General features: G+C 36.4%; 1 protein-coding gene across 2 annotated transcripts in view; it reads left to right on the top strand.

Annotated features, from left to right (window-relative positions):
* Positions 1–26362, top strand: part of ZNF385D (zinc finger protein 385D) — a 672940-nt gene that overhangs the window by 632237 nt on the left and 14341 nt on the right. For both annotated transcript variants that reach the window (XM_012732206.1, XM_004692286.2), the window contains one exon: positions 22765–22998. In XM_012732206.1, the coding sequence (XP_012587660.1) occupies positions 22765–22998 (234 nt within the window). The remainder of the gene's footprint in view (positions 1–22764; positions 22999–26362) is intronic.

Here is a 26362-nt window from a genome sequence, read left to right on the forward strand (position 1 = left end):
AGGCCAGAGGTGTGGTAGACAAGAGGATTCACCAGAGGCAGAGTGGGGAGCAGGACAGACAGATTGACAAAGGATACTGGTGAGGGTCGCAGCAGGCAGGTCAGAAGAGTTCTCCCATGCCATGTGGGTCAGCTCCCTGGTGGGGGATCTAACTGGTGCTGCAGTGGCTTCATGGAGCTTCATAATGCGGCACTTTAACCAGTTGCGCCACCAGGGAGAGCCCCGGAAAATAATTTTTAACAATTAAAATTATGAAATTCCATTAGCATACAGTAAGTCATAAAAAACAAGTGAAAAAATAGAATTCACTTTAGTTGCAGTTATAATGTAAAGGAAAGTACACTTTAGAAGGCACATAATAGGAAAGCATTGATTCTTCCAGTAAATTCTAGCATAGTAAATTTTAAAAAGATTACAATAATTTTCCAGTGACTTAACTGTTCACAGGCCAATGTAAACCAATATTTCCAAAAATAAAAAATACATCTAAAATATTAAATTTGAGATCATTTCTGCTCAGGGTGAGACATAGACTTTTAACCTATGTCATTTGACTGGAAGCTCTGGCCAAGTTGCTCCCCCATGAGCAAGCACCAATCTGGTAATGGCGCCAATCCGGAAGAAACACTGAAACCTTTAAAGCTGAAATATATAGCTCTGTTCAAAATTATAATTTTCATCAAGTAAGGTAATTACTGAAAAGTGAAGGAATCCAGAACAGAAGCATTGTGTCCAGATGCCCACAGATATGGGCCATAGCCACTTGGAATTGGTCTTCCTTCCACACAGGAAGGTGTCTGTGGAGAAGCTAAGGACTCTGGAGTCTAGCTGAGAGGGCAGGAGCCAGCCCAGGAGAGCTGTGTCTCTGGGCCGAAAGTAGGCTCTGGAGGCTCCGGCTGCAGTGGCCTCAGCTCGGAACCCATTCTCAAGAAGGCTGGGCACCCCATGGCTTCTGTGGGGGTCTCAGCCTCCAGGCGTGGAGGGATAGCTGTGTCCTGCCCCTGCTTCCACTTTTCATTGTTGTAGGTGCTTGTTTTTTCTTCTAATGTTAAGTGCAATAAATTGCTTTATATTTTACTATGGGAAAAATGGTAGTGTTGATAACATAGTTCCTTCTAATTTCCCTTAAAAAATAGACGGACAAGGGCCTCCCTGGTAGCACAGAGGTTAAGTCTCAGCACAATGAAGCTATCTGTAGCCACTAAAGCAAGAGTTCAATAACCCATCCAGGGAGGTGACCCACATGGCGCAGCAGGCCTCTCCTGTCTGGCCGACTGCTCCCCTCAGCAGTGTACTTCAGTAGAGCTGCCTGTTCTGCTCCCCACTCTGTCTCTGGTGAATCTTCTCACTCCTTCATGCCACTGGTTTACACCCTAACTCTTGTATGCATAAATAAACAAATCTTTTACAATAAATAAATAAAAACACATGGACTCTATTTGTAGGCAAAAATGGGATCACACACATGATGTTTTGTAACCTTGGTCTGTTATTGAATGTTAACTATGCTGTATTATTTTACCTCTGCTCTGTTTTTAATATTTACTATTTTAATTTGTAGGATAGCCAAGTTACTATTACACTTAATATCATAATAGCTTAGTCTACTTTATCTTTAAAGTCAGTATTTTTTTCATCGAACAATATTTTAAAGCTTATTTTACTCAGTGGTACCTATATAGCATTGTAGCATACCATGTAAAATATTATATAATTATTATCAATGTAATTGTTATATTGCATATTACAGATATAATCATCTATTGCCATATAGTATATGATTTATACTTATTTATGACACAATTATCTTACTTTCAATGTGTACTTGTAAGGCCACTTTGTATAACTCAAACTTTATAGCATTTAAATCATATTTTATCTCTGTCTTATATTTTTATCTTTAACCTTTGAAGAATTGCTACTTACCTATGACATAGGTGCACATATATTTTGTTTTGATTTATTTATTCTATTTTTATTGAAGTGACATTGTTTTACAACAGTGTGTCAAAATATGATTTAGAGGTATAGGTCATAGCTTCCAGATGTATATTCACACACCACACGCCCACCACAGTGTCCCACCATAGTCCACTGAGCCCCCTCCCTGCTTGGCTTTTCCCCCACCCCAACCCCTCTGGTAGCCTCAATTCTGCAGTCTTATTTCTAGGGTTTGTTGTGGCTTTATCTGATCCTGTATTTTGTTTCTTTATATTCCACATCAAAGTGACACTATCCGTATTAGTCTTTCTCCTTCTTATTCCCTCCATCCAGGCCCCATCCAAATTGCCACAAAAGGCAGTCTGATAGGAAAAGGCACAAGACGATGTAAAAATAAACTATTATATTATTTTAAAAAATTAGAATAAAGCAATATAATTGTTAAAAAAAAAAAAGACATTCTGAGTAGTATCCCATGGTGTGTCTAGACACTACATCCTCTCAGGATGTTACATTTATTTCCATATCTACTTTTTATCATCACAATAGTATTTGGCTACCTACTACCTATTTATATATCTGTATTTATAAATTCTATTTCTTCTGACTAACTTAATTGCAGGAAAGCAAGTGTAGAGCCACAGGCCTTGGGGTTAGCTCTGAGTAAATCTCTCTCTTCCAGTTGACTCTATGAGCACCTCTCTAGATAATCACTATAAAACTTTCCACTGGATACTAATTCCTGAGTCATAAAATTATAGCCTGAGGAATCTTAAATACCAGAAAATTATTCCACCCTAATCTCTGGGGGGGGGGGATGGTTTAAATTAGAAGCAGAAAAGGTTGTGTTTATTTATTTTCCCCTTTATTTCATGTATTATTAGTTTGTCAGTTGCCTGAGTGCCTACATTTTGGGGGTACATTTCTACTCCTTGTGTTGCACATGCTTTACTCATCCTCCATCAAACCTCCTATATCAATGTCCTTCCTGTTTCCTTCCCTTCTCCCAGCCCTCCACCCCCCCTACCCCATTCCTTCTGGTAACCGGCATAATTTTTATTAAGTCTGTAATTGATTTTTGCTGTGCTTTGTCAGTATATATTTTGTTAACTTATATTCCACAGAGAGGTGAAACCATTTGATATCTTTCTTGTTCTACCATATTTCACTTAACATAATCACCACAAGGTTCTTTATCCAGTAGTGTGACACTGGGCACTTCCTTGGTTCCAGTTGACCTTGCAATTGTGGAAAGAGCTGCTATGAAGATAGGAGTGCATAATCTTACTAGTTTTATTATTGTTTAATATTATTTGAGTAAATACCAAGCAGAGCATCATATTAGATTTCCATTTTTATTTCTTTACAATATCTCCATGGCATTTGCCATATAAGGTACACCACGTTGCATTTCTACCGACAGTGGATGAATGTTCCTTTTTATGCACCTCCTCCTTGTTTTTTTCTGTTCTCAAGGGGGTGATGTGATATTTCATTATGATTCCGGTTTGAATTTCTCTTATAAGTGATGTTGAGCTGTGTGTGTGCGTGTGTGAGAGAGAGAGAGATGTGTGTGATTTAGACCCTCTGAGTAACTGAATAACTTTCAGACCATCTGAGTAACTGTCTAATTATTTTGCCTATTTTTTTCATTGTTGTTGAATTGTGTATGTACTTGATATGTTGAGATTAGTCCCTTGTCATATATATGATATGCAGATATCTTGTCCCAATCTAAAGATTGCTTTTTTTATTTGTTTATTTTGTGATGGTTTCGTTGAGCTCCAAAAACTTTTTGATTTGAGAAGTCCCACTTGTTTACTTTTGTTTAGTTTCTCTTGTCTTTGCAACTACATCCCCAAATACATCTTTGAGAAGACATGCTGTACTCTGTCCCCTAACATTTTCTTTTGAGTATCTTATGGTTTCGGTTCTTATATCCAAATCATTTATCCATTGTGAATTAATTTTTGTGTATAGAGTTAAACTTGGATTTCATTTCATTATTTTGTGTGGCTATTAATTTTACAACATCATGTATTAAAGAGGATTTTCTCTCTCTATTGTATGGCCACGGCTCTTGTCAGAGACTGACTGACTGCATTTGTATGGGTTTGCTCTGAGCTTTCTATTCTATTCCATTTGCCTGTGTTTCTGTTTTTATCTCAGTACTGTACTATATTTATATTGATTACTATTGCTGTATAGTATTGTTCAAAGTCAAAAACTATGATACTTCTGCTTTTCTTATTATTTCTTAGGAACACTTTGGCTATCCAGGGTCTTTTATGGTTATATACTGATTTTATATTTACTTGTTCTATTTTCCTGAAGAAAAAAAAACCAGTGGGGTTTTGGTAGACATTGTATTGAATCTGGAAATTGCATAAGCAACACAGCTATCTTGATGGTGGGTATTTTTTCCATTCCACAAACACAGGAATTCCTATCATTTCTTTTTTGCCTCATTTTCTCTAACATAGTCTTACAGTTTTCTATTTACAGATCCTCACCTCCCATAGTATGTATTCATTTTGGTGTGATTATAAATAGGGCTATTTTTTAAAATCTCTTCCTTCTTTGTTATTTGTATAGAGAAATACAGCTAATTTGGGAGGGGGGTACTGATTTTGTATCCTGTCACTTTACTGTATTTATTGTTTCTCATAGATCTTTGATAGATTATTTTGGTTTCTGTCCACATTATCATGTCATCAGAGGATGGTGATAGGATCATCTCTTTTCCGGTGTGGACTCCTTTTATAATTTCACCTGCCCAGTTGACCTGGCTAGGACTTCAAATACTATGTTGAACAGTGATTATAGACATCCTACTCTAATTTTTGACCTGAGCAGAAATGCCATCCATTTTCACTACTGAGTTTGTGTTTGACTGTGGTTCATCATCTATGTTTTTTATTATGTTTAGATAATTTTTGTTTATCTCATTTTATTGAGAATTTTTATCACAAGTAAATGCTGAATCTTGTTGAATGGTTTTTGGCATCTACTATGATGATCCTGTGATTTTTATCTTTCTTCTTGTTGATCTGGTGATTGATATTGAGGGATGTGCCTATGCTGAACCCGCCTTGCACCCTTGAGATGAAAACTACCTGATCATAGTGGACCACTCTGTTAGTATGCTGCTGTATCCTAATTCCCAGGATTTAGAAATTTTTGCAATATTCTCCTCCTTAGGAATATTAGCCTGTTGTTTCCTTTGTCTGTCCTTGCTTGACACAGGGATTAAATTAATGTGGAAAAGTGGTGCTAGATGTGAATGGAACATGCCCAACTAAGCCACTATTGATAGGGGTTCTCTGAAGTTTCTAATCTAAAGACTTTCTTGCTGGTTCTTATGGTTGTATCTGTACATGCAGGTACTGCATGGCTATCACATTTTACAAATGGTATAAGTGACCAGGTACATGCTTTTATCTATTACGCTAAGAATAAGAAAGTCACGGGCAGTAGCTCCATCCAATATTAATTGCTTGGGTGTTAAAAATATTTTCATAGGCTGCAGGTTCATTTTTGTCCAGATTCATACCAGCAAACCATTTTACTGGATATTTGTAGCTATCCAGGGAGCACATCATAAGCAGAGCATCAGACTCTGCCCCAAGAACATTTGGAAAGTACTGCCAGCTACAAGTTGATAGCATGTGATTTCAGCTGGCTAGAGGCCTAATTAGTTACTGTGCGAATTTGAAGGCAATTAAGTTACTATTTAACACTTGGCCCAACATGAATCATTTGAATTTATAACACCTTGACTGGAATTGCTCTCTTAAATTGTCTTCCTCAAAATCAAAACTTAATTTCAAAGAGGAGTCCCAGGTTTAAGAAATTCACCTATTATTTAAAATGTAAAGGCCAGAGAGGAGAAAGTAAACCTTGAGAATGAAGGCAGAGAATCTTCATTCATTTTACTCCCTTTCTTGTCTCAATTTCCTAAGATACAGAAATGGCTGGAGAGGTTCTTCCTGGTCTGGGTACGTTAGAGCTGGTGTCTTGACTTAAGTTACTTAGTTCATATCTCCAAGCAATTCTTTCTGCACTTTTTAAAAATTTGTTTTACTGACCTATTACTGACATATATAAGATATATAAAGTATAGATTGTGGTGATGGTATCAATAAATACTTGTGTTATATGTAATATGTGAAAGGGCTCCCTTCTACTTAATTAACACATACATCTCACATGTATTTATGTGTTCGACAACTAAAATATACATTCAACAACATAATACTATCAACGATTAGCTACATTTGAAAAGATACATAGTTTCTGCTCTGATTTTAAATAATTTCATGACAATGAATGAGTGTAAAAGCAGTTAGCAAATTGTGCAGTGCTAAACAACTCTTAGATGATTAAAGGCAATAAATGTATTTTTTTTTCATGAAAGAAAGATGTCTTAAGTCTTTCAGGCACTACATCATAAATACTAATTGACCTTTTTTTTTTTTTTAGAAAATTCTAAATCCTGACTCTATCAAATTATAAAGCCTCTGCTTTTAAAGTTAGTAGTTTCTTAAATATGTCAGCATGTGTTGTATATTCCCTTATTAAAAAATATTTTTATTTGATAGAATATGATAAAAATATGACTTCTGATTCCCACAGCACAAAGATTAAGCATATAAACAGATGTGCTTTTATTTAGGACTTTGTTGCTGTAGCTTCACCACAGGATTTCATGCAAAGGTTTAATTTCTAAGCCACATGCAATATAATATTTGATATTTTAAAGTATAAGGGAATTTCAATTTATTTTTCCTTTTATGTCCATTGAAGTACACAATCTTTACGCATGTTTTTAAAGCTTTATAGTGAACATAACCGGGTATAAGCAAAGCTAAATGATAAATACCCAATACCCACAAATTGCCTTACAATTCTGTACACGATTTCTCACATGATCTATAATCTATGAAATGGTTATACAAGAGCATTAAGCTTGTGTATCCAAATTTCAGCAAATATAGAAGCCAGAAGCACTCTGCTCCAAACCTATATCATTCATTCATGCCATACTGGGACATACAGTACTAAACTGTATTTGAATTTAATTTTGTCTAGCACAAAAAGAAAAAAAAAAAACAGCATTACTAAAATAGCACCCGAGCATGAAGCTGAGGTCAGGTCTCAATCTCTTAGAAAATCCTCATGTACACAGTATCAACAGCAATACAGACACAATAGAGCAAGCTTAACAGTCAGAGTAAATTGACTGGGAATTCAGCAAATTCGACAGGTAATTTAGCAGCCAACAATAATATTAGCGACATGGACCAATTCTTACTGCAGCCTGGGTTGAATGCCAGAACTGGGAAAAGTTAATGGAACAGAATTTCATAGTTCCAGACATAGAGAGTAGCATCTCATCGTGGAAGATGAGTTCTGAAGTCTTCACAAAAGTCCTAATAAAGCCCTAATAAAATGAAAATTATCTATTAGCACAGTTATCCTCACACATATAGAAAGGGAGCATCTTAGTGCAGACATACCCTCTCTTGAAGGTTCAACCTGTTCTGTTTTCCCTCAGGCAATGCAACACTTTGAGATACTTCGGGTGAGTGCTCAATGAGGTAGTTGACTTGTGTTTATGGGTCATGTTACTTAAAATAAAATATACACAGCATGGTACTCATGATGGGAACTGAAAGCTCACTGAGAGTAAACCTGTCTTAACTGTCAATCTTGTGCTTGTTCCACAGTTAGTCCCCTCATTTAATTTCTGGTTGACCACACCATTTAAATTACTTGAATTTAAATTATCACTTAAACTTATTTCATTTATAAAGTACTGTTTTACTCCACCCAGCCCCTCCTGCCCCTGTAGAGCAGAGATGTCAAGCAGAGATAGTGAAATGTAACACTGGGTTCAGTTGTTCAGCCACTTACCCCATTCATAAGCACTCTCTAGAAGCACTTGATGTTGCCTTTGGGAGCCTCATAGTCTGGGGAAAAGATTGGGAATTTGGAAAATAACTATAGTAGCATGATGAATAGCCAACTAAGAATATAAAAAGGTGGTACAAGCATGTGGAGAAAGAATCTTTCAACTTCTACAATCACATTTTGTACTGAACTTTAGCTAAGGACACACACAGAGCTAGGAAAGCGCTTACCACTAGATACCTACCATAGCTTAGTGAAATTAAAATATAGTGTCTAGGGGAGAAACTAGCGCTGAGGTTAGTCAGCTTTCAGTCTGGTATGGTGCACCAGACTGAAGCCTAGAATGGTATGCAGAACAGTTTAGATTTTGTGCTGCAAGGTTTTTATCAGAAGGGTGAAGATGGTTGTCTTTTCCGAGAGTCTATTTTTAGGGCTCAGTCTCCCAACAGAGCAACCCAGAGACATGGCAGCGAAAGCCCTGCACCCTCTCTGTAATCCTGAAGTACCATTACCCCACTCTGCCAACACAAAACTGGGGCTAGGCTGTGCCATGAAGTCAGAAGTCAGCACTTGGCCATGATTCTCAGAGTAAATCAGAAATGAAGGAGCCAGGATTTTTCTCAGCTTATGACTGTTTTTTAACAACCTCTTTGTTGAGATGTCGTTCCCATACCATCCAATTTGTGCATTTCAAGTGTACAATTCCATGGTTTTTAGTATATTCCCAATGGTTTTTAGTATATTCCCATGGCCACAGTCAGTTTTACAACCCATAAAAGAATCTCTCTACCAAGGTGTGTTTTTTACTCCTGGTAATGTTTCTGTAAGAAAATAAAAACATGCTTTGTATACATATAAAGTATGAATCTTACCTTGCCTTGGTAATATCTAGAAAATTTACTGGGGTTTAGAACAAATTTAAAGAAGTATAATATTTAGTAAAATTTTTCATGTTTTTATATATGGTTTTAAAAAAGGATCTAGTAATTCCTTAACTTGAGTAACACTTCCTGTTTTACTCAGCTACATGTGCTTCAGAATTCAAATTTCCCAAGTCTCTTACCCTTCATTGCTAGTTTCTATATTAATCTCTTTTTCAGCTGCTTAAAGTTTTGTTTTGTTTTATTTTTTCCCAAGAATTTCAGAGACTTTGTTGGATTACAGCCTGACCGAGCAGAAAGGGGAAAAAAGGAGGCATGGTCACAATATCTTGATATAATTCCTGGCTTAACTTCAAATACAGAAAATAATTTTCCAGATATAGCCTCTATATTTTAGATATTGCCCTTTGGTAACATTTGTTAGAGCCAGCCAAGAGTTGTGTGTGTAACTTTCAAGTTAATTTATTGATTACATATTTTGAAACTCAATGGGTTTTACAGCAAAGTTTTGATAAACATCCTTTTTTTCCCAGAACATCATATTATTTTAAAACTGTTAGCAATTCAGATATCATGTAACAAAATTATTTTTTTAGAAAAAAAAATCATGACCACTTTTCTCAAACTAGAACAAAAGCACAGACTTTTCAACAACATAAAAAAAAAAATGATTTCCACAGATAGGGAATCACATACTGTTACATGGCGGGATCTTTCTCATCTTTTTAATAGATATATTCTTCCCTGCTAAAGATACTGCATGTGCTACGTTGTTTCTTTTTCTGTCTTTCTTTTCACTCATCCATTCAAGAAATGCTAGCTATCTAAGATGCACTGTTCTAGATCAGCAGACAACAAAACAATTAAAGTTCTGGAGAACAAAACAAAGTTCTGGGATCTCCTGTTGGTGCAGCAGGTTAGCATGCATCACTAAAGAGTTCTCAGTAACAGCTGCAGCACAGGTTCGATCCCAGCCAGGGAGGTGACCCACAAGGCACGGCAGACCTCTGTTGTCTCTCAGCAGCTCCCCTCAACAGTGTATTTCAGTTGGGCCGCCAGTTCTGTTCCCCACTCTGTCTCTGGTGAATCCTCTCACCCCAGACACCTCTGGCCTGTATCCCAGCTCTTGTATTATTTTTAAAGATCTTTAAAAATAAAGTTCTGCTTTTAGAGAGATGACATTCTATTGAGAGAAATAATAAAAATATCCCTTAGGCTTATGAATGTAGTAAGTGCCATGGAGGAAAAAAATAGAAACCAAGTGGTAGTCGGAGAAAAACAGTATGATTTAAAGGCTAGCTTTGCATTTTATTTTTTGCTTTGAATGATTAGAATTTCTAAAAGTAAGGCTAAGGTAAGTAGAAGTAGCTGTTAAAATTCTAACATAGTAGGTAAATATATCTATATCTATATAGATATAGACATATAGATATAGATATATACAAATATACACATATATGTGTATATATATACACATATGTAAATATATGGCATATATATAGTACCTATATATATGTATGTATATATATATACACACACACAAATATACACATATATGTGTACAAATATATGTGTATATTTGTGTGTGTGTATATATATATTTACTTACTATGTTAGAATTTTAACAGCTACTTCTATGTGTGTGTGTGTGTGTGTCACAGCTACATATGTGTAGCATATATATATGCTTCTCTTCTTGCAGAGAAGAGCAAGAGGCAGAGCATTGATGAGTGACTGGGCTCACTGGTACCCAGGGAGTTGGGGTAAACACTTCCTGAGAAGGTGATGCGGATGTGAACACCCGAAGACACTAGGCAGTGTGACTATCTGGGCAAGAGTATTTCAGACAGAGACACATCAAAATCAGTTTCAGTGCTGGGAACATCTTGTAGAACAGCTAGAAGCCAGCACAGAGTGTTTACAACAATGTTTTCAATGTGTAAATCTTGTGCTTCATTGATTACATTTATTTCTCACATGTTACGATTGTCAAAGTATTTGTTAAATAACGCTATAGTCTGTTCACTGCTAGTATATAAAAATATGATTGATTTTTGTACATTAATTTTGCATCGTGCAACTTTACTGAATTCATTTTGTGTAGATGCTTCAGGATTTTCTACATAGAAAATTATGTCATCTATGAGTGGAAAGAGTTACTTTTTCCTTTCCAATCTGGGTACTTCCATTTCCATTTTTTTTTTTCTTTTGCTTAATCAGTCTCACTAGGACTCCCCAGTATGGTGTGGTAATGGCAGAATAGGTACTCCAATTTTCTTCCTGATCCAAGGAGGAATGCTTTTCATACAACAGGGGCTTTAATTGAGATGAAATAGGAAGCCTTGCAGTAATTGGAGAAGTAAAACAATGATGTAAATGATCTCTTCATATTGTGTTTTTGTTTTTAATGAGTATAACTTCTAAAAGTAAGGCTAGAAGTGGTGATAAATATAAATAGCTATTAAAATTCTAACATAGTAGATTAAGTTGAAATAACAACCATGTTTATTTACTATAAAGTTGCTTTTATAGGTACTATACTAGTACTATAGATACTATGAAATTGATTCAAAATTAAATATATGATGTAAGTCAGTCACGCATATTGTGTTAGCAATATTTTTTAAAATATTATTATTACTACATGATTGCTAGAATATCCTTTTATACTTTACATATTTTTTGCACATTACTCTGTACAATCAAAGATGATTTTTTCCTATCAGTTTGTAACAATAGCTTCTAAAAAAATCTTCATGCTGCTAGTGGATTTGTTAATTAATAGCTAGTAACTAGTAAGTAACTTTTTATCAATAAACCAGCTTTCTCTTTTATAAAATAAGAACTCTAGGGTATATCTCACAATTTTGTTTTGAAGATAACAGAAGTGAAGTGTATACAGAATGTATTTGAAAACAAAGAAGGGCTAAGTGAACTTTGGGGCATTACTATATAGTATTGTATATTTTAAATTGTCATTGCTACATATTTTTAATTTTGCAATTATTTATGAGAATGCCTGATGTTCCATGGATTCCTGTAACTGTGTTGACATTTAGAATAAGAACTTATAAAACTAGACAGATAGATTGTTGAGAGAGCTGCTTTATATCATGCAAAATTTCAATAGCAAAAAATAATCAGACATAAAAGTAGTTGAAGAAGCATCTTACTCTCATTTTGAGTGATGCATTATCTATCATTTAGAGTGTATTGTATAACATATCTCTTGAAAAATCAGCTGTAGACTTCTTTGGCATTTACCACTCATTTGCGTATCTCGGTGATATTCACATCAGAATTCATAAGTCATCATATCTGGCGGCACCTTTTCCATTAACATCTCAGAAATCTGAACAAGATATATCCCTCAATAGAAAACAGCATCTGTGAGGATGGGAACTTCAAAGATTGAGAAGAATTTCATCCAAATCCTAGGATCGGTTCATCATATTGGTGCATCTGGAGTGACTGATAAAAATATCCTTCAAGAGGAAAGCTCGCAAAAATTCTCTCCCTATAAAATTCGTAATTTAGAAGGGCAAATAAGATACATGTCTTCCTCACTCATCTCTCCTGCCTATTTCTTTTCTAGTTTTATCTTTTAAAAAAAGTTAATAAGCAAATGCAAATAATCTCATTCAGCTACCTTCAAGTTAATTAAATTTCCACTCTGAGAAAACATTATTAAACTAGATTGACAAATCAGAAAAAGAAGGAAATGTTACTGGCTTTGGAATTGTATTTTGAAGGGTAAGTCACAGTGGAAGTTTTGAAGTGCTAAGTCAGAACAAATGAAATATTGGCATTGCAGTACTAAAATTTCACTTATTATATATATGAAATATAAATAAAACACATAATATTTTCATGAATTACATGTGGACTTAAATTATCTAGGTGAATTTATTTAGAGCTTCAATTTGGTAAAAACCTTTTGCATTTCTACAGAGACAGGTCTAAGCAACAATATTCTCTGGATGACATCCTGAGCAAAGATGACATCACTGAACCAGATATGACCTGATCATCTGACCTACCAAACATTAGTGATGACCAGCCTAAGAAATTTGTAGTGTCTTTAACGAAGGGCTGATCACGGAGGTCAACACTAATCACAATGGGAGAAAATATTTCCATGCAAATATACTTTGATCAATTGATTTATATTACTGTAGTGCCGTATCAATGAAGCAGAGAATTGAGGGGTTGAGCATAAGATGAGAAACAAAACTTGAGTCCCATCCCTGTGCCTCTGCCGGCTTCATTTCCTGTAGCATCCAGGATCACAACAGGCAAAGTCTGGACACATCGACACAGCCCCTCTTTTACCTCTTCTCCCCTCCCCAGGGCCAAGCAGGTAGTAACCTTGACTGTTCTTTCCTCAATAACACTATGACAGGACTGTCCAAGAGATGGCCTTCATTCTAAAGATAACCTGAGAAGGTCACCACCTTGTTTGCCTGCCCTGGTCTTAAGCTGTGTCCTCTAATGCCCCCAAGACTGTGTCTTCTCACCCAGCTTGCCTTCTGGGCTCCGATTGCTGTCCCCAGCCCTGTGAATTAGCTGTCTCGATCTCGCTGTGATCTAGACAGCTTGGTGACAGCCTTTCAAGTACCAGAATTGGTTGGTCTGTGTCTCCCACACTCCCCTGCCACTCAGACTTGTAACCCAACATACCCAGCCCTGGACAGCTAGCTTTCTCGCCTGGCTCCCTCCCCAGGATTGAGGAGCCTTCCTACATGGACCTGAACATAACTAATCAGATGTTGCAGTAAGGTTTTTTTTTTTTTTTTTCCCTTTCTAGAGAAACATCTTCAGGTGAACCTAATGTTGGGTTAAAAGAGGATTCATGAAAAAGAAAATCTGCTATCCCCAGAAAATTAATTATTATGAAATTGTTAATAAAACTGGTTTTATTATTTTCCAAAGTACTGGCTTTTAATTTTTATTTTCACAATTGGGTGTTTGTTAAAAGTCACAAAAGTGATGATAATTAAAAACAGCTCTGTAAGTATGAATCCCAAGTAAAAGAATGTCACTTTTCTAAGTCTTGATTAAGAGTGATATTTTTAAAATATTCTCTCTAAATTTAGGGTGAAATTTCAGAACGTCTGTTCCTATCAAATGAACTCTAATAAGGTGTTTTGATTTGACTCATGAAATGAGAGCTCAGAGAATGAACTGGAATAGAAATGTCAGCATTCTTTGACAAGTCATGTCCAAAGGACTGGCTTCTATCCTCTAATAACTATAAAAATAATTAGCATTCTGCAATTCCAGGATGACCAGTACTGTCAGAGATGATACAAATGTACTTTGAAATTAATTGTCAGACCATAGAACTTTTGTTAACACAGCTATGCCTTTATAAAATATATTTATCTTGAGTTATCTTAGTTGATAGAGTTAACCAAGAAGTCTTTTATTTCTTAAGTTTATTTTCAAAATAGATCATGGACTCTGAAGCTGTTTAAATAATGCCTCAATGACCACTCTCATAAATGAGACCTTTGGAAAATCAAAATGGCTATTCTGCATCATTTACACAAGAGAGAGATTGACTTGTGTACCCTATTTCATTTACTACTTTGATAAAATGGTGAGGCTATTCCCAATGAATGTGAAAAGGAAACTACATGGTGGTAATTTTTTGTACAAGAAGCAGTTTGCTGTACATTGTCATTTTTGAAACACTCTGATAGTTTATGGGAATAACAGAAGAAATCATACCTGGAATTCTGTGAAAATTTAGTTTACATCTATTTCCTAGAAATAGGTCCATTGGCTTTGCTGGGGAAAAAGACACATTTGCTTCAAATTTTACTATTTTCCAAGTAGTCCTATAACTGTTTCAGTTACCAATGTTTCAGTAAGTTTTGGAGGAAATCCGATGTACTTTGTTTGATTTTGATTTGCCTATTTTTCCTAATCTTTTCTAAATCATTCAACAATTAAAAATATCAACTGAAATATATTAAATAGCATGGAAATAACTACTTTGAGCAGAGACAATTTATAAAAAAATAAATATCATATTTATTATATGGTGGCTCCCTTCTTCACCTTTCCTTGTACAAAAAAAATATATAACAAATTGCTCTTTTGAGTGAAATGATTTATAGTTAAAGTTTTGAGACAGCATAATTTACAGCTTATAAGGAAAATCAAACAGCTACTGAAAAGTTGTCATTAAAATATATAAATGTGTTCTCTCGACTTTTAAGGATCTCTTTTTTTTTTTTTTTTGTACATTTCTCTCATGTTTGCCAACCATTTTACATACTTTGTCTAACAGAACTGGCTCTCTGAAAATTTCTTTCCTGTTCTCCTGAAAGAAAAAAAAAAAAAAAAAAAAACAAGAACCTTAATCTAGATGTCTGAGTAATGGATTGTAACAAATGCATCTCAGTGACATCGTGGTATCTGTCTGGTGATTAAAACGTTTTCTGCATAGTTAATCTATGAAACACTAACATTGTAATGAAAACTGCTAAGTAATTCTTACACACACAATAAAATGCCCGAGACCAGATGGGGTAATGTTCTAAATTATATTCACACTACTAAATATTTTATCATTGTGCTATCCATTATGAGAGCTTTTTCTTATCTTCAAGAAAGCTCTATGATACAAAAAATTGAAGAGCTGACAATTACTACTTCCATTTTATTATCTGGGCCATTTAACAGGATTCTAGAGCAAGGATGTGTGTACTGAATTACTTGGCAGGACTATCTCCACAATCTCAACTCTGCACATTCGGAATTCACTAGACAGAGGGACTAGACTAGACAGAGGGACTAATAAAAGCTTTCAAAATTTGTGATTTATTGGGCTCTTCCTGGTGATGCAACAGATTAGAGTGCAGCACTGTGGGTCTGGTGCAGCCACTGCAGCACTAGTTCAATCCCCGGCCAGGGAGGTGACCCACATGGCACGAGGACCACTCTTGACCCACTTGCTGTTCCCCTCAGCAGTGTACTTTGGTCAGTCTGCTGGTTTTGCTCCCCACCCTGTCTCTTGTGAGTCCTCTCACCCTCTGCATCTCTGGCTTATGCCCCAGTTCTTGCATGCATACATAAATATTTTTTTTTAAAAATCATCATTTATTATGTCATGATCCTTTGATATCTGGAAGTGAAGGGCACAAGGCAAGGCCTCACTTTTAACCTGAATCACGTGGCCTGAGAAAAAGACTACAGTTCCACACCTTAGATAAACTCTCAAAGGCAGTCCCAGAAAAGCTATGTCCTGACTTTTGCCAGATTTCTATAATGCACAGCTCTTCTCATTATTGAAATGGAGACTGGCACTATCCCATGCTGCACTTCTTCCCCTTCAAAAACCCTGGGAAGAAGGGCCTCCCTGGTGGCCTAGGATTTAAGTCTCAGCACATTACCGGGATGGCCCAAGTTCACATGACACGGCAGACTTCTGTCTCACCCACTGCTCCTCTCAACAGTGCACTTCAGTAGATCCATTTGTTCTGCTCTCCACTCTGTCTCTGGTGAATCCTCTCCAATCCACCCCACCCCCACCCCACCCCAACCTCTGGCCTGCTTCCTAGTTCCTCTACGCAGAGAATAAATGAATAAAATAATAATTTAAAAAATCCCGGAAACAGGGAACGACAATTCATTGATTTTGAAAGATATTTTTTCCTCTACTTTACTGAGGAAGTAAAAAATTCTTTAAGCGGCATATTAAAAAGTTTCCAAATTCTTGCATTATTTGTTGTTCAAAGAGGGATAGGGGTGAGGAGCAAGAGGGGGCGGGGATCATGGACTATGGTAGAGGACTGTGGATGATTTAGTGTTGGGCCTGGTATGTGATATACATCTGAAAAGGTGCCAACTGTACCCCTAAAATATATGCAGTGTTATCAGTCAATGTTACCTCAATAAAAATGATAGAATTCATAAAAAAAAATATGTAAGGTGAAAGTGATGATTGGTGAAATCTGAGGTGAGCAAGTCAAAGATACACTTACCCTGTGCCAGGCTTCACTGTAGGGCTCTACAGGGACACACACAGAGTCAAATAACATTTAAATTTGATTTTATGTACAACTTTTTAGCTTTTGTCAAAATAACAAAGCATCTATAAAGCTGGCCAAGTTTTACTAAAAAGTGAGGAACCGACTAGAGCGATCGAAGAAACGATCCATTTTCCTGGAACTCACAGCACAGTCTGTGGACCAGCATCGTCAGTTGCCAGTTCCTGTTGCCGTGTGTGGGGTGTGGTGTGTGTATCTGTCACCTTCCGAGAGCTCGCCTGTTTGTATTTGGTGAAAACCCAGTCAGACTCTGCAGATGTCTATTTCAAGTGTCAGAGCACTGTTTGAAGAAGCAGCTATAATCTGGCTTTGACTGCATTCAGTTCAGCTCTCTCTTCCCTCTGTCATAATTTCCATTTGCCCAGCTGAACTCTGAAAACTTTTTCCAGGGTAAGAAGACTACAGAAGATAAAGGGACTTTGGTTTCAGTGGCTTGTCATAATATGGATCCCCAGAAAACCCAGAGTCCTGTGCCTGGGGCCACCTCTGCCTGGATCTGAGAGCTTAGTACTATGTTCAATAACTGTTAGTTCAATGAAACTAAATCCATAGAAAAAAAAAACACTAGTAGTAATTTCTAAAGTCTTATGATTTCTTTCGTCAGCAAGCACCTTTTTATTCTTCAGAATGTCAGCATATTTAATAGGAAGCAGCTGTTCTGTTCGCTTGCTTAACTAAAGCTTTAAATTCACACAGGGAAGAAGAAAATACATTACATGTATTTTTGAGTCTTCAATCCACAGGAAAACATGATGAGCATCTTTGGTTCATAATACTAATTCCTCTTATCTGCAAGGAAACCTAAATGATTCACCTGTGGTTCCACCAGTTGGCTCATGAGATCTTTAACTTGGAAAATAATATCCTTACCCAGAAGATGTACCATGCTCTGTGCTACTACCCAGAATTCAAGTGTTGGTATTTTCTAGAACCCTTTCTTATGCTAGCTGGATTTTTTAAAAGTGTTTTTCATATAAAAATGAGGACCAAAAAGGGGCCATTCTCAATACTAATGTGTTTCCTTTAATTTTCAACTAAAGCCCCAATGCACAAAGTTTTAGCAGTTTGTTTTGATGCCAAAGCTAAATAGTGGCAGTTACAAGAATGAATATTTGCTACAGGGCACTGGCACAAAAAAGGCATCGAAATACAAAATCAAACCATCCCAAACCTTTTTCTTGCTGTGGAAATACACCCGTTACTTTTGAATCCCTGTCACATATATTGTTCCTGCAGGGCCATCGGCTCATCTGAGTCCACTCTTGGGAAAGTAAGATTGTAAATCATTATCTGAGTTTCTCATCTTTTGAAAAACAAAAAACAGAGGTACATTAAGGAAGCTTTTTTACTACTTTGCTTGGAGGTCGGAGTTTTTCCTTTCTCCCCTCATCCTATATGAACTCCAGCACAACACGCGAGCATAAATAGATGATTGGACGTACATGATTAACTAGTTAGGACCCTCTTTAGTTTCTTATAAAGTCAGATTTTTAGGATGTTATTTTCAAGCATGCATAATAAGTCAAGACCAATTGAATTAACTGAAGAAGCCATCAAATGTTCTGTGATAAAAACTAAAAAAAAAAAAATAGTAATTAGAAATAAATGAAGAGAATGTGTTTTTGAGTCAGAGTGATTTTAAATCACTGGGCTATTGCTGGCAGAGCTGGTACTGGGCAAGTCCTCAAATCTCCCAAAATCTCTTAAATGGGGATAAAAATAATATGCCACTCTAAGGTTTTAATGAAGTTTACATGAGTTCATACCTTTGGGTGCTTTAAAAATGCTTCCACAATCATTAGCTATAATATCATTTGTTCCCTCATTCATTCCTTATTTTCTTTCAATGACTATTAAGTGCCCCTTTCATGCCAAGTATAAGTGCAGTGATACAGCAATAGGCAAAACAGATTAAGGATTGTTAAGTTTACTGTTATTCTTTGAAGTCATTACTGGATGTCTCATAAACTATTTTGCTACTTAGTGCATGATGAATACTTATTGGTTTTCTCATTCCCAGTAGTTTAATATAGAACCTAGAAGAGAATTGCTACTTGATAAATGTTAATGAAATGGAATTTGAATATATGAATCATTGCAATGTAGGATGACAAACACTGGGTTTGGAACTGAGCGAAGCAATGTCAAGCCAGTTTCTACTCAAGGCCACTTGAGGAATTTACTGATACAAAGAACAAAAAAGCTATACTATGAAAACACTAAGATTCCTTCTGACTCTTCAAAGCAGTTTAGAGATGCAGTATTTGTTAGTTGTTTCTTTTTTTTTTAATGGAATTTTATAATTCTATTTTTTTCTTACATTCAGTAGACTTAATTGTAGAATGGTTTTGGATTTACAGAAAGAGTGCAAGAGGGTTAAGAAGGTTTCCATATAATATAACCCTTAAAACACTTCACATTGGGCCCTCTCTGGTGGTGCAGCGGGTTAAAGCATGGCACTAAGAAGCTAAAGCCACTTCAGCATGAATTCGATCCCCGCCCTGGAGGTGATCCACATGGCACAACAGACCTCTCCTGACCCGTCTGCTGCTCCCCTCAGTGGTGTACTTCATCAGTCAGCCTCTTACCATCCCTACACCTCTGGCCTGTACCCTACTCTATATGCATAAATAAATAAATAAATCATAAGAAAAAAACCTCCCATTACTGAGGTGCATATATCACAACTAATCAACCAAATTTGATAGTTTATTATTAGTTGAAGTACATGCTTTATTCAGATTTCCTAAGTTTTTACCAAATATCTGTTTGCTTTTGTCCCAGCCTCTCAACCAGAATATACTATACTTAGTCATCATTTCTCCTTTGATTTCCCTGGACTGTGAAAGTTTCTCAGACTGTCCTTGTTTACAAAACTTTAATAGTTTTGAAGACTATTACTCAATCAGGAATTTTATAGAATACATTTAAATTTAGGTTTGTTGTATGCTTTTCTCATAGCTAAGAGAATTTTTTGAGTTTTGAGGAGGAAGATTACAGGAAATTGTTATATTACATCAAGAATATTTGCTATTAACATGATTGCCTATTTAAGAGTCTATTTTAATGCATAGATAAGAGTTATGTATAAGTGATAATTTAAAGTACCAGATTAAGTAAAATTCTTTGTCATATATAATTTTCTATGCAGTGTATAAAATACTTAATTCTCTTGTGAATCAGTCATAATGGTAAAATACATTTACCTTATCTTTTCATTTAAAAAAATCCCTTTCATCACTGACAGATGAGAAGTAAGTGAAAAATCTGTCTTGTTATAAATTAATAGTAATCCTGCATTTGAAGAATCAAGCTCTGTTTCTAAATTGAAAATTAAAAATACAGTTTTTAGTTCTTTCAAATTAACTACAAGAAAAATAACAATTCTGTACTCAGAATAGTAATTCCCCTAAACCTGTGGTATGCTGGAACTTGCCTTAAATGTCCACTAAGCCCTTGGCATAGAGAATCTGATGTCTAATCTTGTGGCCTCTGTGGTATAAATGCACGTTATCCTTTGAGGTTAGGAATGACAATACTGTAACTGTCACAGAATTAGAAGATCCAGGGTTTTGTTTATTTTATACTTTTTTTGAATTTCATTGTATATAGGGAAGTTGGTTTAGGGTTGCTATGTCTGATGCTATGTACAAGTTTCAGATCAAGACATAAAATAAATATTGTGAATACAGGGGAATGTTAGAAAGGAAGTATTAATAAGGATAGCCTTACCTAGATTTAAATGAGCTAAGTACCTGCCATCAACATTCCGGCATGTGGACACTGTGTTTATGTATTTTTGTGTTTATGGTTGTCACTTCCCATTGCAGCTGCTCCTAAGAACAAGTTAGTGGTTTTAGCTCACTGCTATTTATGTGGAAAATCACTGTTAGCCAGTTTGTCATTCACAGCATTTCTCTTCAATAATCCTCGATTCCTTTGTTCCATGAAATATTTTGCCATAGCTCACTAGTTACTATTTACATGAACCTTGGAAAATTTCCTTCACTACCACAGCTTCCTAATTTGCACAAGTTTGTGTGGAGGCTAAATGCAACTGCATATATAAAATGCTGGCCATTTGTTATTTATTCACAAACATAAATACAAACTTAGTTATTTCTGTCTTGTTTGAAGCAAGAAATAGTGACTGGACTATCTTAAAGTAGTTGTATTTTTTGTTTTATGCCATACCTCAGGAGTATGTTTTCGCTAGAATGTGATATTTTAATGTTGGTGCTACATGATATTTTAATGTTGATGCTTAGTAGCAAATAAAAACTAATCAGTAAATGGACCTTTCAGTGTTTATGGGAATAAATGTATAATGATGATTAATCTTAATATCAAAATCAGCTGATTTATTTTTCCCTAGCCATGGGAGACTGATTAGTAGTATGATTTTTTTTTTAAACATGGTTGGTGGATGATCTTCTGACACTGAAGAAGACTTATTTGCTGATCTTAGCAGCTCACTGACTAATTAAAAATGTGTGAAGTGTCAGACAAAAGAAATAAAGAGTCTGATGAATTATTTTACACAACAGCCCTCAGCAAGAGTCCTTTCCTCTACTAGGTGACTAATGTTTCTGAGGCCACACTTGGGAAAGAAGCCATAACCACCTTGTCCATATTCTATCACTATGTCTGGATCAAAGGGGAAATCTAAGTGAAAAAACATCCTGTTCTGGTGATTAGCTCTTGATAGTATAAGCAAAAAAAGAAAAAAAAAAAAAGAGCAGTAATCATTTGAGGCAGAGCCAATTCTTTCTGAGCACTGGTCAATCCATTTATCATGGGCTTCTCTATGTCTTCACACAGTGACCACAGCAACATATGGGTTAGGGAGCAATCCCACACAGCTATCACTGGAGAGACGGCCTGGGAGTCCCTTGAATAGGAGGTTAAGTAGCCACCAGCTGGGAGGCAGGAAGGGTGATGTAAGAGTGGGAAGGATGGAAGAATCGGGCTTTCAGTTTGTTACTGGACATGCAGACACTGCTATCTTCATGCTGGTGAGCTTATATAGGATGAGTTTATATAGGATGAGAATTACTTTTTTCCAGTGGAGTTCAGATAGGTAATTTCCTGTTGGAGGTAGATCTCTTCAGATTTAGAATCATACTTCAGATCCCAAAGAATTGTCAGGGAACAGTTCAAGTTACACTGCCATTAAATTCTTAAAGTGTTTTAACACTAATGGATTATGACCACTCTGTGATTTCCCTTATGGAGCGTGGCCATTGGTGTTTGAATATAGTGTGACAACCTCCCTGAACACAGTCTGGTGTAGAACGAGCATTTACTAAATAGGCCAGACTGAAGTGCCTCTTCCATTGATGATTTTTGTTCTTGGTCTTGGATATACAACTCTGTGAATGGGGCAGTTTCTGACCTGTTAGTCTAGACAAAGCAATGTTATCGATTCCTTTTTATATCCTCTTCCCCTCCTTCCTCCCTCTCCCCCCCCCCCAGCAAGCATATACAAAAGGACTAGCACCTATTTTTTTTTTAATTAAAGATCTGTGCAAGGAAAACTAAAGCCAAATTGTATGTTAAAGTATCTTAAAGGGATTTATCCTCTGTTTTCTCTTTCAAAAGTCACTGGTGTAAGTATATATGTATATAAAGGACAAGAAATGTAAAAATTATTTTTCTAAACCCTTATGTGAGCAGGAGAAATTTTCAGATGTGTTTGTTTACTAACTCCCATAGAAAAAAATGCAAAGTGTCCTTCTTGTGTTTTTGAGAATTGTCTGAACATTAAGTAAATATGCAATATACACAGCTCTACATGGCCAACTATGAAATTTTCTTCAAGAGATGATGGAAACATAGTTGGCAAGCAGCAATCACGAATTGCTCTTAACTTTATTAGGAGAATGTAATATTAGTACTACATTTCCAAAAAGGGAACGATAATACCACTGTTTTCCCCTCTTTTTTCTTCCTGACTATTTTGAATGCAGACAGTGCCGCAGGGACACCAGCAATATCAACGACGACAACTGTGGAAATTCGCAAAAGCAGTGTTATGACAACTGAGATCACCTCTAAAGTGGAAAAAAGCCCCACGACAGCCACTGGCAATAGCTCATGTCCTTCCACGGAGACTGAGGAAGAAAAGGCAAAACGGCTTCTTTACTGTTCCCTCTGCAAGGTTGCTGTCAACTCTGCCTCGCAGCTGGAGGCGCACAACAGTGGTGAGATGCAGCCATTTCTTTTCTGTCTCAACAGCTCTGCAATTATCTTCCTCTGAATAGATTAGCTCTTTTGCAGCAGGAAACAAACGGGTGCAGAGAACTGGCAATTATTGCATGGAATTCACTAACCATTAAAAAATAAAGTTGACAAGTAAAGTGTCATGGACATGGGCTGAGGAAGGGTTTTCGGGCCCGTACAATGCTGCTTGTGTGTGTGTGTGTGTGTGTGTGTTGTAGTAAACATCAGGAGATAAAAACTCAAGGTGGAAGCTTTGCATTTATAGGATTTTTGTGTTGCTATGTATTTCCACACATATACTTCTGAATGATGTTTTCTAAAGTTGTACAAATAATATCACAAAATTTGATTGTATAACTGAACTATAAGGCAAAAGCTCCCAACTATGAGATGTATAGCAAATTGTGCTAAATATATGACTAGGCAAGTGCCTTTAAAGTTCTTATTCTATGCAGTCATTGAAATCTAATCTCTATTTGTAATATCTTCTGGCAAAGGAAAGATACTGTTCTTATATGCTTGAGAAGATACAAGCCAGTTAACTGACAGGAATAATTCAAACTGGGTCTCCAACTTCAAGACTTAACTTTACTGTAGCATAAAAGAAAGTATTTATTAGTATGAAATGTTTTCCTTCTATAGTTGAATTCCATCTAATTCTCTATCTCTGTGTCTAAATATCTATTTAGATGTATGTATCTCTTATATAGACTACATATAGATAGCAAAACACATATGTGTCTATATGTACTTGTGTCCTATCTGAGATTTTGGCCAGTTCTTCGGCTCAAAATCAGCTTTTCTCTAAAAAACTGTTCACTGCCAGGACTCTGTCAGCAATTATAATAGTGAAAGAATCATTTTTTAAAGATTTATTTATTTATGCTTACAGAATTAGGGTACAGGCCAGAGGTGTGGTGGGTGAGAAGATTCACCAAAGACAGAGTGGGGAGCAGAACAGGCAGATGGACGGAAACACACCACTAATGGGAACAGCATGTGGGTCAGGAGAGGACTGCCATGCCATGTGGGTCAGCTCCCTGGCTGGGGATTGAACTTGTGCTGCAGTGGCATCTGAGAGCTTCATAATGCGGAGCTTTAACCCATTGCACCACCAGGGAGAGTCCAAAAGAGCATTTTAAAATCATATCCTATGTTAATACTGCAGCTGCATATTCATGTTCAGGTATTGACATCAACATGCCAAGATTGTAATTACAGGTGGAGTATCATTCCTCACATGCACTTTCCTCCTGCGTCCAACATTAGTGGCAGTTGGAGAGAGCTTATGAGTTCAGGGAGAGCCTATACCTTGAATTTGTATTTTCTCATGCAGATACCTTCTTCCTGCATGCAAGATAATTGAGACAGCATCAACATCAATGGAAACCCATTTCTTCCTCAAGAATTCCTAATCACTCCACATACTGAAAGAGAAACATTCATTTGAAAGGGGATCAATTTTAATGGATAAACTATACCATTGTGTCTGCAGTTAATTTAGCAAGAGTTTGGATGTCCTTCTGGATTTTTATAAGAAACATATGATGAAGAGACAAAGGGGAATTGCCATTTGATTATTTCACACAAGTTCAACAGTTTTCCTATTCCATTTCTGTGGTCCTTATCTCTGTTTTGTGTCTTAGAATTACCCAAGAAGATGTAAACATCCATATGTTCATATGCTTATATGCCTATAAGATATATAGTCTATAGAAAAACATTATTTTATTATATTTTACAACATAAATATATATTTCTCTATATATAAGTATAGTGTCTATACTCAGAGATTCAAATTTCTTCTTGATCTAGGGCCTGGGAAGCTATAGATTCTGGAAAAGGAACAAAACCTCACAGATGTAGACAGACAGAACTGAGAATCCCATCATCACCTCTCTGGGAGTTCAGAGTAATGAAGGCAGATGTCACACTTACCTGAATTCTCTTAGAGGGGTGTCCCCTGTGAACCTTCACCCTCTTCAAGGATAGCAGCCTCCCCTTCATTTCAAGCTGCCTGTTAGGCTTCCTTAAGCCTTTGTTTCCACTAAGCATCTTTAATAAAACTCATTGAGGACCTTGCTCTGGAGTTGCACTATCAGAAAGGCCAACAGCAGCTCCCTCAGGGGCTGACATGAGGACGCATGAGGAGGGCTGCATGAGGGAGACAAGCTCCAGACTTGCTCACTCACTCTCAGGAATCAGCAGGAGGGTTTGCTTCATCATGAGATGATGCTGTTTGTTTTAGTTTTGGTTCCATAAGAAGCAGATTCTGAGACAAGTTTCTGAAGGCAAATGGTTTTTGAGGTAGGTTAGAGGAGTGGGAATAGGAAACCAGGGTGTGGGGGCAGCCAGGTGCCTTAGTCGTTGATCTGTATGGCCACAGTTCACCAGGCCAGAGCTGCTTCTCTGTCTCAACAGAAGAACTACTAGCAGTCACACTGAATGACAGACTTGAATGAATTCACGTTCACTTTCTTCATCTTTACAATCACTGTGCATCGTTATTTATTTATGATATATTGTTTACATTAATAATTATGTAGGATCACAGGGGATAAGCATGAATAGCAGCCTCTGTAAACTCAAAGAATTTTGAGCTGTTATAAAACTTCTAACAAAACAAAGACTTGTGGCTGAACTGGAGGAGGAGAGATTGACTGTAGATGGTTCTACAAATCAAGTCCCAGGTAGCCTATGACATTTATTATGTTCATTATAGGATAAGTCAGAAAATGTGCTAATTTGATATATTCTAACTTTCAATAGTCACCACATCAATTGTTTGGAATATAGACCAACCAAATATTTTTTAGGGAGTCATCCTTTATCATGGGCATTATTGAATATTTCTGGTTTGTGAGGCCAGTGAAAAGCCTTTTTTTATTCCCTTTATATATTGTTTTCTAATTCCCTTTAATGTACTCTTATTACCTGCACCCAGGGAAGACCACACCCACCATTCCATCCAGAATTCTCCACTGTCCCCTACACTCATTCCCAACCCTCATCAATACCTTTAGTGCATTTTCCTTCTAGAGTCAGCTAATAGGAAGCTACTGTTGAAATTGAAGTAAACTTTTCAAAACCCTGTTTTTAACACCAATTTAGATCAAAAGTAATCAGATTGCAAGGTGCAGAGATGTATCCTTGCATCAAAATGGTGAGTGTAAGTGCTTTATTCCTTGTACATATGTATATAACTGTATCATATACATAAAGTAAGACCTGTGGAACTGAGTGGAGGAGTGTGTATTTGTGCTCTGCTCAAGGGAAACAAATGACCTTTCAAACATGGTTTTCTTTTTATCTTATAAATATATATATTTTTTAGTTTGTTGTATT

Source organism: Condylura cristata, unplaced genomic scaffold (genome assembly GCF_000260355.1).
Source record: "Condylura cristata isolate star-nosed mole 26May11 unplaced genomic scaffold, ConCri1.0 scaffold00033, whole genome shotgun sequence".
NCBI classification, from domain to species: Eukaryota; Metazoa; Chordata; class Mammalia; order Eulipotyphla; family Talpidae; genus Condylura; species Condylura cristata.